General features: G+C 42.9%; 1 protein-coding gene across 1 annotated transcript in view; it reads right to left on the bottom strand.

The window, feature by feature from the left end:
- MYO1H (myosin IH) overlaps positions 1-12,732 on the bottom strand; it is a 39,908-nt gene extending 27,176 nt beyond the window's left edge. The window contains exons 1-9 of the mRNA XM_078848988.1: positions 12,690-12,732; positions 10,931-10,959; positions 10,108-10,269; positions 8,520-8,635; positions 7,020-7,218; positions 5,871-5,951; positions 5,170-5,349; positions 2,486-2,584; positions 128-241 (exon numbers count right to left, since the gene is read on the bottom strand). Coding sequence (XP_078705114.1) covers positions 128-241; positions 2,486-2,584; positions 5,170-5,349; positions 5,871-5,951; positions 7,020-7,218; positions 8,520-8,635; positions 10,108-10,269; positions 10,931-10,959; positions 12,690-12,732 — 1,023 coding nt within the window. The remainder of the gene's footprint in view (positions 1-127; positions 242-2,485; positions 2,585-5,169; positions 5,350-5,870; positions 5,952-7,019; positions 7,219-8,519; positions 8,636-10,107; positions 10,270-10,930; positions 10,960-12,689) is intronic.
- Between the last annotated feature and the right edge of the window lie 2,639 nt (positions 12,733-15,371).

Here is a 15,371-nt window from a genome sequence, read left to right as displayed (position 1 = left end):
ACAGTATGTGCTACCATCCACAAATTAAAAAACATAGCACGGAAGAGAAGCAACCCCTCAGACCTAGTGCCTTGGGCCCCCGCTTCCAAATCTGTATGGAAGATTCCTGTCTCCCCAGAGATGATACCTTTGAGATCCATTTGATCTGGCTGCTGTTGGTGATGATGGCATGACCGTTACTATCTTCTTCATATTGAATATTCCCCAGGTGCAGGACACTGGCAATGACCCCAAAGAGATGCTGAGGCCAAAGTGACAAAAAGACTGTTAAAAGCCAAGTTTATATGGTTACATGCAGTGATGAGCTGCCAAAATCTTAATCGGTTCCCTATAAAAAGTTCTGAGGTAAGGGATGTGCCCCAGTATGTATTTTTTGTACCAACAGGGTAACCATACGTCCGTATTTTCCCAGATGGCGATTTAAAAACCAAAAGGCCTGACCTGTCCGGGAAAATACGGGTGTATGTTAACCTTGCCTAAAGTTTTTTCAAAAAGATGGGCCTGAACTAGAAATGAGCTCCGTTTCACAGGTGTGGGGCCCTGCCATGCCCTGGGAGTGTGCTAGGGTGACCAGATGTCCCAATTTTATAGGGACAGTCCCGATTTTGGGGTCTGTCTTATATAGGGTCCTATGACCCTCCACCCCCTGTCCTGATTTTTCACACTTGCTGTCTGGTCACCCTAGGGTGTGCACATGTGTGGGTCCCAGCTGCTCCCTGCCCCCCTCATTGAAGCAGGTGTGCAGGGTTACTGCCCTGGGAACTGCAGGGCACCAGTGGACGTGGGGCCAGCTGCAGACAGGGGCGTGGCGCAGGGCTGGCTGGGGGCAGGGCGGGGGGTGCGCGCAGCAGGGGTTGGCTAAATACAGGGCAGGGGCTGGCTGTGGGCAGGGGGTAGCTAGAGGCAGGGGGTGGGTGCTCATAGGGAGCAACCCAAGCAGCAGGACGCAGCCTAGGCCCAGCAGAGCAGCCGGGGACCCACCAGGCAGCAGCTGGAGCCCCAGGGCCAGGGGAGCAGCCGGAGCCCCAGGGCCAGGGGAGCAGCCGGAGCAACAAGGCTCGTGCCCAGGGCCAGGCGGCAGCCCACATGGCTCCTGCAGCGCAGCGCCCCCGACGGCCGGAGGAGGAATTACATCATTTCCCGGCCAGAGCCCATCAAAGCCTCAGTGCCCCCTGCAGGGAAGTGGGTTAAAACTGCTTCAAAATTTAACAACCGGTTCGTGCAAACTGGCTCCAGCTCACCACTGGTTACATAGTCATTATTCTTAATGAGAGCATGCTCTAGTTTGGCTCAGCGGTAGTGCAATCTGTTGATCTGAAAATCCACTACTGCTGAGGGAGACAGTGAGAGATCAGCAGCTACTTCTCTAGCCATGGTACAGAAGGACACTCCAACCTGGCCGCCTCCTTCCAGTCTGACTCCCTGGGATATAAACATCTGACACTTCAAAATTAAGCCAGCTGCTCAACCTAAGAAATAGATGGATGGTGGGAATCACCGAAGTCCATGGGAGAGGCAAAGACAAGGTCACCAGGCATGCATGCATGCATATAATAGGGCCTGCATCTCAGGCCATCTTGGTGCTGGGACCATCACTTTTATAGACTCTTCTTCCCTTACTCCTGAGAAGTTCACAACACAGGCAGCAAAAAAAAGGGCACTTTGCTACATGATGCGGTTAAGCCAAAAGCAATCCTTGCACTTGCAAAATGGAGATAGAGAGCCATTTCAGAGAGGCATAGAGGATACCCCAATGAACTCTGGACCCAACTTACTTAAGTGGTATCAAAAATCAGTTAGTTAGGAACTGCAGAGAGGGAGAGAAGGGAGCATGTTTTAATTTGTACCATGCATTTGAAAGAGAATTGGTCGTTCAATAAAGCCACAACCATATCCCCCAAACTCCTAATTCTATGTCCCATGTTATGCAGGACATCAAATTAATCCTTCTGGTCTTAAAAAAAGAAAATCTATCAAGAAAATGTTTAATGATATGAAGAGTAACAGCTCCTGGTTTTTATAGGGGACATGAAGTTCTGGTGCCAATCTCTACCTTTATACACGTGACATTTTTCACCAGAGGTAGCACTATAGACTTCCTTTAGCAACACACTGCTGACACCAGAAACCACAGGGTGGGGAGGGGATCAGAAAGTTTGCTACTGGCCCAGTAATACTGTTTGTAAAGCACTTTCCCCTGGTGGGTACAGGCATTGGTTATTACATCCCATTTTCCTATCCATTATGGAATATCAGAAGCCCATAAGGTATTCAGACAATTCCTGCTCTTAGGTGATCTTGTCCATGTCTTAGTGCAAGATTGTTCCCCACAACACATACTTCAGCACTGCGTCCAGTCTTAGGTGTTCCACCACTTCCTTAAAGAGAGTTGTAGAGCCCTTATTTGGAAATTCCCCAGATATCCACCCTGAACCAGGATGGAATCAGCAGTTACCCCCTTTCATAAATGCACATCCCTTCATACCTCAATATCTGTTTCAGTGAAGTCAATGACAGAGAAGGCGTTGTGGACTGTTTTCCAGTCACTCTTGTCATTAATGGAAGACACTTTGGCACATCGACCCTATTGAGGAGAAGAAAGAGGCATGAAAACTTTGCATTCATCACTACAGTTCTATTGATCAGGTGATCTGTGTACCACTAGCCAATCTCACCTTGGCTTGGCATTTTTGATTCCCAGTTCTTTACTACCTTGTTTACAGGTATACACACAGGTTATTCCACCCCTGCCCATACAGCCCATGGCTCTACTTGTCAGTCCTTTCTGTAACCGTTACTTAAGAGCACGGTGTGTGTTGAGTTTGGGTAAAATTGAAGGGCAAATTATCTGCATATTATACTCCATCAAAAACTAAAGGAAATAGGAGTCATAAAACAGCAGTTTGCACAGATGATTCTGCATTTTATGAACAAGTGTAGGAATGCTTTTCTTCATCTCATATGTAACAGCTGCTTAAGTCAAGCTTACTTATTTTACACCAAATTAATAAAGAAAGACTTAAAGAGAGACCTTTACACCGAGTGTAACTTGCAGGTAGTCATTTTACTAGTTAATAGTTTAGGCCATGCTTTCCACTGAATCAAAGGGGTGTTTTTAAACACCAGCCAGCTGTTCTGCTTAGTAACATCTGCCATTCAGTCACAATGCTTCTAGGATATAGCACTCATTTGCCAGGCAACAGTTTAATGTTTATCACAGTCTATCAGACAGATTAAGAACTTCACAGCCGTGGACTAGGCAAAAGCTCTAAGGTGGAGTAAGTGGTTACCCACGCACAAATAGCCTCACTAAGAGGACTGAAGAATACAAAGTGATTGTATTGTTAAATTCCTTATTGAATAAGATTTCTCATTTCAGTTTGCTTCATTGTGAAATCCCTTTCTAAATTAATGGAGAGGCAAGGACAGGTAGAATTCATAACTAGAGAGTAGAAACTAATTCAGGGCCAAGTTTTAGTCTCTCATGCAGCTTCTACTTATTTCACAGCCTCAGAGCAGAATTTGGGCAAGCCATAGTGTTGTCTCATTCGAACGTGCTTTATCCAGTAATACTGCAGAAGTTAGTGCCTCAACTTCCTTTACTTCTAATATTGCTGCAGCTCTGGACCCAGGGCGAATCAATATCAAAAGGTGAAACAAGGGTAGAAAAATCATACTACCGACAGCTGTTCTACAGTATTATAATCACTTAGAAAGTCATTAGCTATAGTCATAAAAAGAAAAAGGAGTACTTGTGGCACCTTAGAGACTAACCAATTTATTTGAGCATAAGCTTTCGTGAGCTACAGCTCACTTCATCAGATGCATACTGTGGAAACTGCAGAAGACATTATATACACAGAGACCATGAAACAATACCTCCTCCCACCCCACTCTCCTGCTGGTAATAGCTTATCTAAAGTGATCACTCTCCTTACAATGTGTATGATAATCAAGTTGGGCCATTTCCAGCACAAATCCGTGGAAGTGAAGAAACAGATTGATAGAGCCAGAAGAGTTCCCAGAAGTCACCTACTACAGGACAGACCTAACAAAGAAAACAACAGAATGCCACTAGCCGTCACCTTCAGCCCCCAACTAAAACCCCTCCAACGCATTATTAAGGATCTACAACCTATCCTGAAGGATGACCCAACACTCTCACAAATCTTGGCAGACAGGCCAGTCCTTGCCTACAGACAGCCCCCCAACCTGAAGCAAATACTCACCAACAACTACACACCACACAACAGAACCACTAACCCAGGAACCTATCCTTGCAACAAAGCCCGTTGCCAACTGTGCCCACTTATCTATTCAGGGGACACCATCACAGGGCCTAATAACATCAGCCACACTATCAGAGGCTCGTTCACCTGCACATCCACCTATGTGATATATGCCATCATGTGCCAGCAATGTCCCTCTGCAAAGTACATTGGTCAAACTGGACAGTCTCTACGTAAAAGAATAAATGGACACAAATCAGATGTCAAGAATTATAACATTCATAAACCAGTCGGAGAACACTTCAATCTCTCTGGTCACACAATTAGACATGAAGGTCGCTATCTTAAAACAAAAAAATTTCAAATCCAGACTCCAGTGAGAAACTGCTGAATTGGAAACTATTAATTTAGGCTTAAATAGAGACTGGGAGTGGCTAAGTCATTATGCAAGGTAGCCTATTTTCCCTGGTTTTTTCCTACTCTTCCCCCCCCCCCCCCCAGACGTTCTGGTTAAACTTGGATTTATGCTGGAAATGGCCCACCTTGATCATCATACACATTGAGAGTGGTCACTTTAGATAAGCTATAACCAGCAGGAGAGTGGGGTGGGAGGAGGTATTGTTTCATGGTCTCTGTGTATATAATGTCTTCTGCAGTTTCCACCCGATGAAGTGAGCTGTAGCTCACGAAAGCTTATGCTCAAATAAATTGGTTAGTCTCTAAGGTGCCACAAGTACTCCTTTTCTTTTTGCGAATACAGACTAACACGGCTGTTATTCTGAAACCAGCTATAGTCATGACTTCTACCATACTGGAGTACTTGAACAGTAAAGAAAATCCATCAAGTCATAGGTGAGCATAATAAACAACAAGGTACTTCAGATCTATGCTGCCAAATTCATCACAGGTGGTTCCATGCTGGGGGCCTAATTATCCCAACCTGTATAAGATACATGTACTTCTGTGGATTGCGTTCTAGTCCTAGCCAGCGAAGCAGGTCATCTTCCCCACCCTCCAGCAACTGGTAGAAGATATGGAAATTCCGTTCCCCATTGTTTTGATGAACAACTCGGGATTTCTCAATCAGGTAACTGAGGATGTGCCCTCCTACTGGAGCTCCCTAGAGGGGGAAAAACAAAAAACAAAACAAAAACAGCCAGGTGAGCTTAGACTGCTAAGCCTTCAACACCCAACAGTCCAAGTGACAGGAAGTCAGCAGAAGTGTTGTTACTGTGTATTCTTATTAACACACATACTGTGACAGGCTTCTGGCGTCATTGCTACTCATCTGCTCTTCTTCCGCTTCATTAGTTTCTCTATTAAAATATCACTTACAAGTTGACACATACTGTCTGAGGAGTGACTGTCTTTTCAACTAACTCCTGCTCTGTAGTGAAATATTACCTTCTCCACTGAGCAGTTGGCTGTGTTGCCAATAAAGCTGAAAACTTCCAAGATACAAGACTTCAGACATCTCAGTCAAAAAACACAAGAGCAGTAAAAATTAGGTCAGAAGGTAGTCTGCAAGGTAAATAATTTTGCAGGGCAGTAGAAGGTTTACTGACTAAGTATTCCATGCTGGTGCCAAGCAGCTACATAGCTATGCTTGTCTTGAGAATGGTCCAACACATTTGTTTTTACCTTAAAATCAAATTGGATATCCATGTATTTTCCAAACCTACTTGAGTTGTCATTACGCAGAGTTTTTGCATTTCCAAAAGCCTGCAGAGAAACAAGTAAAACCAAGTCACTCCTCTTGCTGCTGAGAGCTCTGCATCTAGAACTGGGGTCATGAGGAACTGAGGGAGAAACATCAGCATGTACAGCTTTAGATATCCTATGAACTTTTCCTCTTTTCATGCTTGGTAAGTCAATAGGCAGCTAAATCCCATGAAACTCTGAAAAATTAGGTTTGTGCTTACCGGAGACTTGACATACTTGCTTCCCTCCTTCCCCACCCTCTGCTGACACACTGCATTCCATAAAAGTAGAATCCATCTGCCCAGACACACCATTAGTTTACACTCAACATACGTTCAGTACTTTCAGTTCTCTGATTCTCTTCAGTTCGTTCTTCATGTAGGGTTAAGTATCAACGGCAGTAACTAAATGTGAGCCATTGTTTGGTCATGAATATTTAGACAAGCGTTCCTAAAATTTCTGACAATATGAGTACTTGTCATCTAAAATTCACTGAATGTGTGTGCCCACCAGGAGTCTATATCCAGCTCTCAGTGCATCTTATTTTGGGGAGAGCTCTAAAACCTGTCCAGAATAGCAGTATCCAGTTACCTTCCTGCACATTAGGCAACTAGAGGGATAGGTGAAAGATGCTTGTTCATTCATTGATATGGTTCAGCATTTATTAAGTGGTCTCAAAAATATTTCTTCTTTCCTTATGGAGCACTACTGAGAAAAATCCCCTCTTTGCACAGCATTTATACTGAGGGAGAGAGACTAGGTGTTTTGATTATAGATGAAGAAATATTGTAAACTGAAAGTTACAAATGGAAAAAAATTTAAATCCCTGAACAGCAAATTGGCCTACATCAATTCCTTCTCATTTTCCAAGTCAGACAGGGCATTCTTGCAAAGGGGCTGAAATTACTTTTCTTCTAATGCAACCGGAGATCAAGTATCCCTGCAAACTGGAGGCCATTCTGCTGATTAGATCTCTTTTTCCTTCCATGCATTCAAAACATTTCAGTTCTATATACACAGAGAAATCTTGCAGACTCCAGCCAGTCTCTGCATGGTACACCTTTAGGGTTTATTTTATTTTGGTTTTACCTCCAGAACTGGATTGGAGAGCAGCAGGCGATCACGGACTATTTGCAGCTGTTCCGTAGTTGGGCAGGTCACTGCAAAGTACTGCAAGATCTTCTTGGAGGCTTCTGTTTTCCCAGCTCCACTCTCCCCAGAGATGAGGATGAAGTGGTTATTGTATTCAGCACACATTATCCGGTAGGCATTGTCAGCTATGGCATATCTGAATAAGAGAGTCGCCCCCCCAAAAATCAAATCAGCTTTAAGAATTACTCGATATGAAACATCCATACAAAATGATGGCAGAAAGCTCTGACAGGAGTAAATGTTCCATAGGATCCTTAACACTGGAGACAGCTAAAATTTACAGACCTTGAACTGGACAGGCAAGCAATGTTCCCCGCAGAAAATTTGCTGATTCACAACTTCAAAGTAGAAACATTAATTCAAATGGAGAGGTAGGCACATGACGGAGGAAAAGAGCTTTATCAACAGAACCCATTTGGGCTATGCACACTGCTGTGGACCTAGGTTAGCACGCTGCAGGCCTGTGACCCAAAGGCAGAGACCAACCAACCTCAAATTTTCATTTTCATTTTCAACGCAGCCAGCTGGTCAGTGCCAACTTCTGCCCATGAAGATATTTTAAAAGGTAACAATTAGTGCAACCACTCTTACCGCCACCGCCCCCTCCCCCCCGTTATTTGGGAAGAAAATGCAAAAATCTACATCCAGCTTTGAAATTTTACCTCAACCCACTCCTGCTCCCAGAACCAGCTGGAGGCAGAGTTATGAGCACTGAGAATAGATGGAGCCCACGGAGCCAGGAGGAAGGGCAGAGACTGTGAAAGGAAATGTTTCAGACAAACTAACGAGAGATATACTCAGTACTGGAATTATGCCAGGGCACATCATGGCGGAACCCTGATGGTCTGACATCCCATCATCAGGTAAGTGAGGAAGGTATCCACTGAGCTCTGACTTGCTAGAAAAATTCCTTAATTCTAGCCCTGACTGACACAGATTCTTCCCTGTGGCTTTTGACAAATTGGCCTCTCAATTTCACCCTCTGTAAAATGGAGATAAATACTTACATGCCCTCACAGGAAAGTTGTGAAGAGTAATTAACATTCACAAAACATTTGAATTTTCAAAGCTGTGTTAATATTAAGTTGACATTACCCTCCTTCCAAGTTCTGACATCCAAATGCCAACCTTGCAGACATATACTAGACTAGATAATATTTTGTCCTGCCATGAGGCAGGGGACTGGACTAGAGGACCTCTCAAGGTCCCATCCAGTCCTATGATTCTATTATATGGTCTAATTGAAGTTATTTGATAAATAACCCAGCAAAGAGAAGCAAGTTCCTGCTAAGATTGCTATTAAGAAAAGTTCTCCCACTCCCACCAATTACTTCTGAAAGTGTTTGTAATATAAAAAACACAACAGTGCTAGACCTGACCATGTGAAAGTCAAAGTGTTTATGTGAACTGAAAGCAGGGGAATTTAGTGCTACTTACATATGTGGTGGCAGTTCAAAAAAGTTGACCCCTTGATAGATCTCCATCTGTTTCACGGAGTAGAAATCCAACTCTTTGTAGGGATTCACAGATACTAGAAGGGTACCAACATATGTCTACAAGGAAGAACAGAGCGTAGACAAACGGAATGACTTCTCCTGAAGGGCAACCTCAAGCATACCATGTGAAAAACTGACAAAAACAGAACATGTGGAACTTTTCTGTAACAAAACTTTTAAAGACTTCAGTATTTCTGTGCTCCATTTCTAACTCCCCATACACTTAAACCCTTATTTAAAAGGTTGGCTGGCAAAGTAATTACACTGGTTTAGTCCTTTAATTGTCCTAATAGAGACTTGATACCTCTGTCCCTTGATGCTTCTGGGATTTGATTCATATCCCAGTTAACATAGGAACGTATTTGCCCATAACGAACACTGTTCTGTTAATCCATTGAAAGTCTGCTATTCTCCAGATGTGATGCTGATGCGTCATAGGAAAGCTAAAGTCATAAGCCATTTGGTGGTTACTTAAACCTGTGCATGTCTGCAGTGTAGTAGCTGTGTTGGTTCCAGGATAGGAAGGAGACAAGATGAGTGAGGTAATCTCTTTTGTTGGACCAAACTTCTGTTGGTGGAAGGTACAAACTTTCAGGCTACACAGAGCTCTTCTTTCTGCTCTGCTTCCTTACCCAGACTTGAAGAGCTCTGTGTAGCTCAAAAGCTTGTACCTTTCCCCAGCAGAAGTTGGTCCAACTCTTTCTTAAGACTGTATATGGAAAGAAATAATTCCTTCCTGAGCCCTGCAGATGAACAAATCTCAGGTTTCAAGGTGCAAGTCTAATTGCCTTAATTTTAGACTATTTCAGTGAGCCAACGTTACACAACACTTTAGAACCTAGTAACAACTGACACGTCATATTCCACCAAGCCCTTTCCTTTGTTCCCACTTGCCTCATCAAAATATTGAGATTCACCTAACAGAAGAGAGGTTTGGTAAGATTCTCTGCCATTTAAGATCTGCACAGCAACAAATGTTGCACTGTGGGTGCTCAGAACCTTTGAAAAAAAATAGGGCCATTAAGAACTAGCAAATTTTCATCCTGCGGTTCAGTGCATTCTCTGTGCTGGCTTGGCTTTTCGTGTTCTTTTGTTATTTATTGCACACCACTCGGACACCTGGACATAAACCATACCATCCACAGAAGATATAGATATAAAAAGTATCTAAAGGGCAAACAGGGCAGTCAGCCTGCGAGATTCTGTAAACATCCTTCAACCCTTCCCCATACAGCAGACATAACAGCAAAGCATTAGAAAGCCATAATCTTGGGGAGATATTCACTCTGTACTGACAAGCCAACACTGCAGCGACAAGAGAAATCAAGTCCACCTGGAACTCTGATCATCCCAATACAATGGTTCCACAGAGAAGCACCATTTGGCCTTACTCTTTGATCTGACTTGTAAGCAGGTTGTAGTCTGAGGCATGTCATCCTCCCACAATTACATGTTAGTTCACAGTATCTTCTAGACACAAGTACCAGTATTGCCATGAAAGAGGAAGTCATAAAAGCATGCAGATTTACGTAGATGAGGTTCTCTCTGTATCGTTTGCGAAGGTTGTCCAAGAAAGCAGCCTCACTGGTGTGGGAATCCAAAAGAATGAAGTCCTGTACCCCAACTCTGTCCCGGGCGATCAGAGCCCCTTCCATGTTCAGCTGGTTGTGGTTATCACTCACCTCTTCTTTCTACAATGCAAAGAAAGTAGCTCAGTTATGTGTGTTTGATCCTTTGTTTTCTGAAGGGGGAGCTTTCACACTGGAGTAAACTAAAAAAAAAAAATCCATTTCTATTAAAAGCTCTGGACCTTTTCGTTATTTCAGCAATTAATGGCTTAATAAAGGGTTCCCTCCTTCCCAGCCTAATAGCTAGTTTGGTGCCATCAGAATCCTGTGTTTTAACATTCCACTTTGTGGTCATGGCCCAGTGGCTAAGGCATTAGCCTGGGATGCAAGAGACCTGAGTTCAAATCGCCCAATGTCACATTGGGCAAATCTCCCACTAGGTGTGCCTCAGTTCTCAATCTGCACAATGGAGATAACAGCACTGCCCTGCCTCAGCATTACTGTGAGCAGAAATTCACTAAAGACTGAGGTGCCCAGGTGGGCTAGTGTAATGGGAGCTGTAAGTACCCAAGCTAAATACAGATAGCATTAATGCTGCCAATTCACCATTAACCGATCCTACAGTGAAGCACAAGGAAGCAACTTTAAATTTCAGCTCAAACACAGCTTTGGTAATTAGCAAGAGAAGAATGGTGACAATCCTTTAAAACATAAAGGATGCATATTTATATCTGATCTGCCAGACAGTCCCCAGGTATGAAATATTCTCCTAGGTTGTTTGTACCTGAATAGGCTGCAGTAAGGCAAGCTGCCCTGCAGAACGAAAGCTCAGTTGGAACAGTCAGTCATCCAAATACAATACTAGGAAGATCCTCAAACTGGAGTTTTCAAAAAAACTGCATTTCTCTAACCAGTGGGAAATTCAATCCTGATGTGGGTTTATTGGCACTGTGACAATTAGCTTCCCATTACTGTGAACCCCAAGCCTACTCAAGATTTGACCGTTAGAATGAAGATCTGAGCTTCCATAACAGATTAATTTTTCCAGACAACCAAGATTAGACAGAAAGAAAAAAGAAAGCTCAGGTTTTCACATAGGGTTCTCTAGAACTTAACACAATTGCCCAAAAGCCAGACAAACCTGGTTCCTCAACTCAGATGAGCTATTAATTTAGACAAGCCACTAACCCCCTGTCTGAGTCATCTCAACTGCTTCCAGCTGAGTTGGTTTAGTTCAGATACAAGGAGATCAGGTGAGCTGCTCAAGCTACAGTAGCTGGGGTGACTTTAAAACACAGGTGCTGCCTCTGACCTTATTAGTTTTCCCAAGGAAATAAAAATTAAACTTGCATCTGCTGCATGGAGGACAACGATGACATTTTTTAAGCCTCCTACAAGCAGATGAGGAACAACAACTTTTAAAGTTTGGACAGCAGATGTCTCCATACACCAAGGAAAGCATTCTGGACATAAGGATGCAATGATTACTAGATACAACCGAGTTGTCTGGCTGGAGACACTGCACTTTTGGAGTGATCTGGAGATAACAATGCTGTCTCGGCTAGCGGTCTCCTCTCAAAACAGCGGAACACTGTGCCAGGGCTATTGCTGAGCAAAAGGCCTCTCCATTTCTCTGCGCTATTCATTTTTGACAGATTACCTTGGAAAAATACTTTTATAATTAACGGTCTTTCCCATGACTGGGATACAGCTATTCTGTTCTGATTTAGAGATTGCATTAGATTTCTTACCCTTCCGTTTTTAATGTGTTAAGTGGACATATTTAACACTAGCAAGTGGACAAGTAGGATATTCTTTATAATTTCTATAGCACTTACATTTCAGAAGTCCTGTATAAACATTACACATTTCCAAGAACTCATTTCTCACTCTGTGCATGATTTACTTTCCTTATTCGGCCAAAAAAATTAAAAAAAAGTTAAGGTGAGCTCAAAATGTTTTGAGCTGTTTTGGGACTTGGTGAATTAGACTAGAGAAATAAATTTGGCTGAAGATCACTATACTTATGTAAAGGTTTATCAGATATGGGAATTGTAATGTAAGTCTCATGTCTGGTATTATTGTGTTGGCCTTTATGACAGTGGTTCTTGATATTTTCTACTCTCTCTCAAAATGATGATGCACAAAAGATTGGGAACTGGCGTTGAAAGGATGTTGTGAGAGGCTATTTATGTAGCTGTTGTGGTGCTATTTTAGTTTTTACCAGAAACTGCAGGAAAAGTCAGAATAAAATGCTATTTCTGCTTTTATTTCTAGTTTCTACTGATTTTTGGCAAACCTTGACTCTGGACTTGAACTTTGGAGAAGGTCTGGATAGCATGAATGGAAGAAAGCAAGTCTTGCTGTCAGAAGTACAATCATGCAAGAAGAATTTCACCAAAGGCGTATCAAAGCACTGAACTGAAGTTCACAACTTGTTATAGGCCTGGGATAAGGAGATTTAATTGAGCTCAGAGGCTAGTCATTCTTTCACAAGACATGCAGTACATTAACCCTGTCTACGAACACACTAAGTACATTACCTGGTTTCATAAAAATGAAGTATCTCCGTGTCACAAAATCCATCCCGTGCGCCCCCCCCCCCCTCCCGATTTCAAAAGTAATCTTGCCACATGTTTCAGATATAGAGGTTTTGACCACTTAGTTATTAAAAAAAATCTCATTGTAATTACTGGAGTTAAACTTTTGGTCCAGATGCAGGGACATTCTCTTAAAGAAATTTTAATTTTAAGTGGAAGAAAGAAATACTACATCCTCTGAATTGCTTTGTACTATTGCTGGGCCCTCATTAAGCAACTTGTGTTCCAACCCAGAGGTAGAAGTGGCGGCTGTATTTTTAGTCATGTGTGAAGGACTTGATCTTTGTGCATGAAACCTGCCCTTACTCAAACATTGTATCTGGAGGCTCACCTTCTGAATTATTTTCAAGTTCTTAACAGAATAGATACCTACAGGAAAATACTGGACTCTCTACAGTACATAGAAGACCAGGGTGTACAGGAAGAGAGAAAAAATCACCATGAATTCCAGCATGCTTTTAACACACTGTAAACCCTGAATTTGACTCTTTACAAAACTCCAAGTAGTGTTAGGGCTTGAAACCCCTCAGTTTTTGATCTGCATGGCATCACTACTGAAGCAGATGTGTGGAATGAAAGTAAACTGATTCACAAGTTTTATACTTTTAGTGCTGACATTTTCGAAGATGCTAGGGACAGGAACAGTTAGGACACATTTCTAGTGTCTCTAAAGGGGTTACAAATTTGCAAGAATTAGTTCATTCTGATCTCTTTCCTAATATAGTATTGAATGACCATTCTGACAGGAACAAAGCAGCAACTTGATTCAGTCTGTTTGGAACTTCTACAAAAACCACAGGAGAGCATTCATATCTGGTTTTGTATCACTTGGTTATAGATGTCACAAACATCCAAATTCAGTAAAAGCTAGTTCTGCAGGAATTTTCTTGTCTGGCAAGGTATGAACTACAAGCTTCAGTATGCCAGAAATACTAAAAAAAACAAACATGTATCTATGATAGAGTCACAAGAACTGTCCTCTTGATGTTCACCTTCCTTTCAAATGCTATTATCTGAGAATACAGTTGCCAGAGTCATGGGGCTAATGCTCTGGAACTACTCCATATGAAGCTAGTCAGGACTAGGGCAGCATGCCTCCTCTCTCTCTGAACATACTGTCACCAGGGCAAGAAGCTTACACAGCTTCGACCTTCCTGGATCTGACCTCTGAGCATTCAGCATCCCTTTCCATACCGTGCACTTCCCACAGTGAGTCTGCCTGTGCAGGGCTCCTGGGGAAGCCAGAAGGCCCTGCACCCCAATTCTGCAGTCAGTTGTGACTCTCAACCAGTGTAAATGGAATGTTTATTAGTTGACAGGAACACAGTGTAGAACAGAACTTGTTAGCACAGAAATCTGTGACTTTCAGCCAAGTCCATCTTGGTGGAATCCTGGTCCAGATACCCTGGACTCCCATCTTCAGTCCCCCCCAGGCAGACTGCCCAGCTTCAAGCAACCCGACCACAGCATCCCCCAGTGCTCCACCTCCTGATCTTTGTCTTGGTTCCCAGGCAAAGTGTCACCTGGTTGCATCCCCCTCCTGGGTCTCAGACTACGAAGAGCACCAGCCATAGCCTATGGGCAGGCAACTGGAGCAGTCTCACCTGCTGCCAAAGGTCTCAACTAGAGTCTCTCATCCTTATTCCCACCGCCTAGACATTGGTGCAGCACACAGAGAAACTGAGTCACACAATATTCATGCAAAACAGTAAAAAACTCACATAGGCTCAACAGTAAGACTCACATACAACATCACAAGGGAAAATCTCCACTTCATCACAACAGTATAATAAGTGACATCTTTCCACCATGAAACAGACTAGAGTCTTTTTGGAAATACCATCCTACACTGTTTATCTGTAGGAGTCAGCCTCTAAAGAGGTGATTAATTTACATTCTTAAATACACATTTTATATTTATGCCACAGAACATACAGGATAAAGATTTACCTGGTAGGTCTTTGTTTTTCCCCCCAGCTACTTTCCTCACCAATCGACAAAGGAATGCTTTCTAATTTTAATCTGGACTTCCTTAAAAACTTGCTGCAATTTCAATTCTGATTGGAACATAGTCTCACGAACAGGAATTCACGAATACAGCCAGGAAGGAGAACAACTTTTGTAAGACCTGACCAAAGCGTACAAGAGTTTATCAGAGTTAACAGAGTCACTGTTTGTAGCACAGGTCATGAACGGATCAGAAGTTACTTGTTCCAGGGTGACGACAATGAGAGGAAATGAATGCATCAAATCAAACATTCATTCAGACTGTAGGATCTGGTGAAAGGAGGATTTTGATGGGGGTGGGGGATGAGTGAACCCAAAGTTTAGGGTTTGCATCTAGCCACAAAAGTTAAACCCAAACTCTTCAAGTTGTATTTCCAGCTGAGAGAGACTTTGCAAGCCCATCTGTAGAACACTGAATGGGGAGGAATGACCCAATCCCACTGGCCATGGGCTAGAGAAAGACCTCTTAAGACACAGGCTCTTGGAGAAAATTCTAACTGATCAGAGCAGTTTCTCTGCTAAGGCAAAAAGGTAAATGGAAACCAACGAGCAGGCTATGGTGTGGAAGTTAAAGAAGCCTCGTCCTAGATTTGTCCAGTCAGAAGCATTCAGCACCTT

Source organism: Lepidochelys kempii, chromosome 15, assembly GCF_965140285.1.
Source record: "Lepidochelys kempii isolate rLepKem1 chromosome 15, rLepKem1.hap1, whole genome shotgun sequence".
NCBI classification, from domain to species: Eukaryota; Metazoa; Chordata; order Testudines; family Cheloniidae; genus Lepidochelys; species Lepidochelys kempii.
This window is presented reverse-complemented; position numbering and strand designations above follow the sequence as displayed.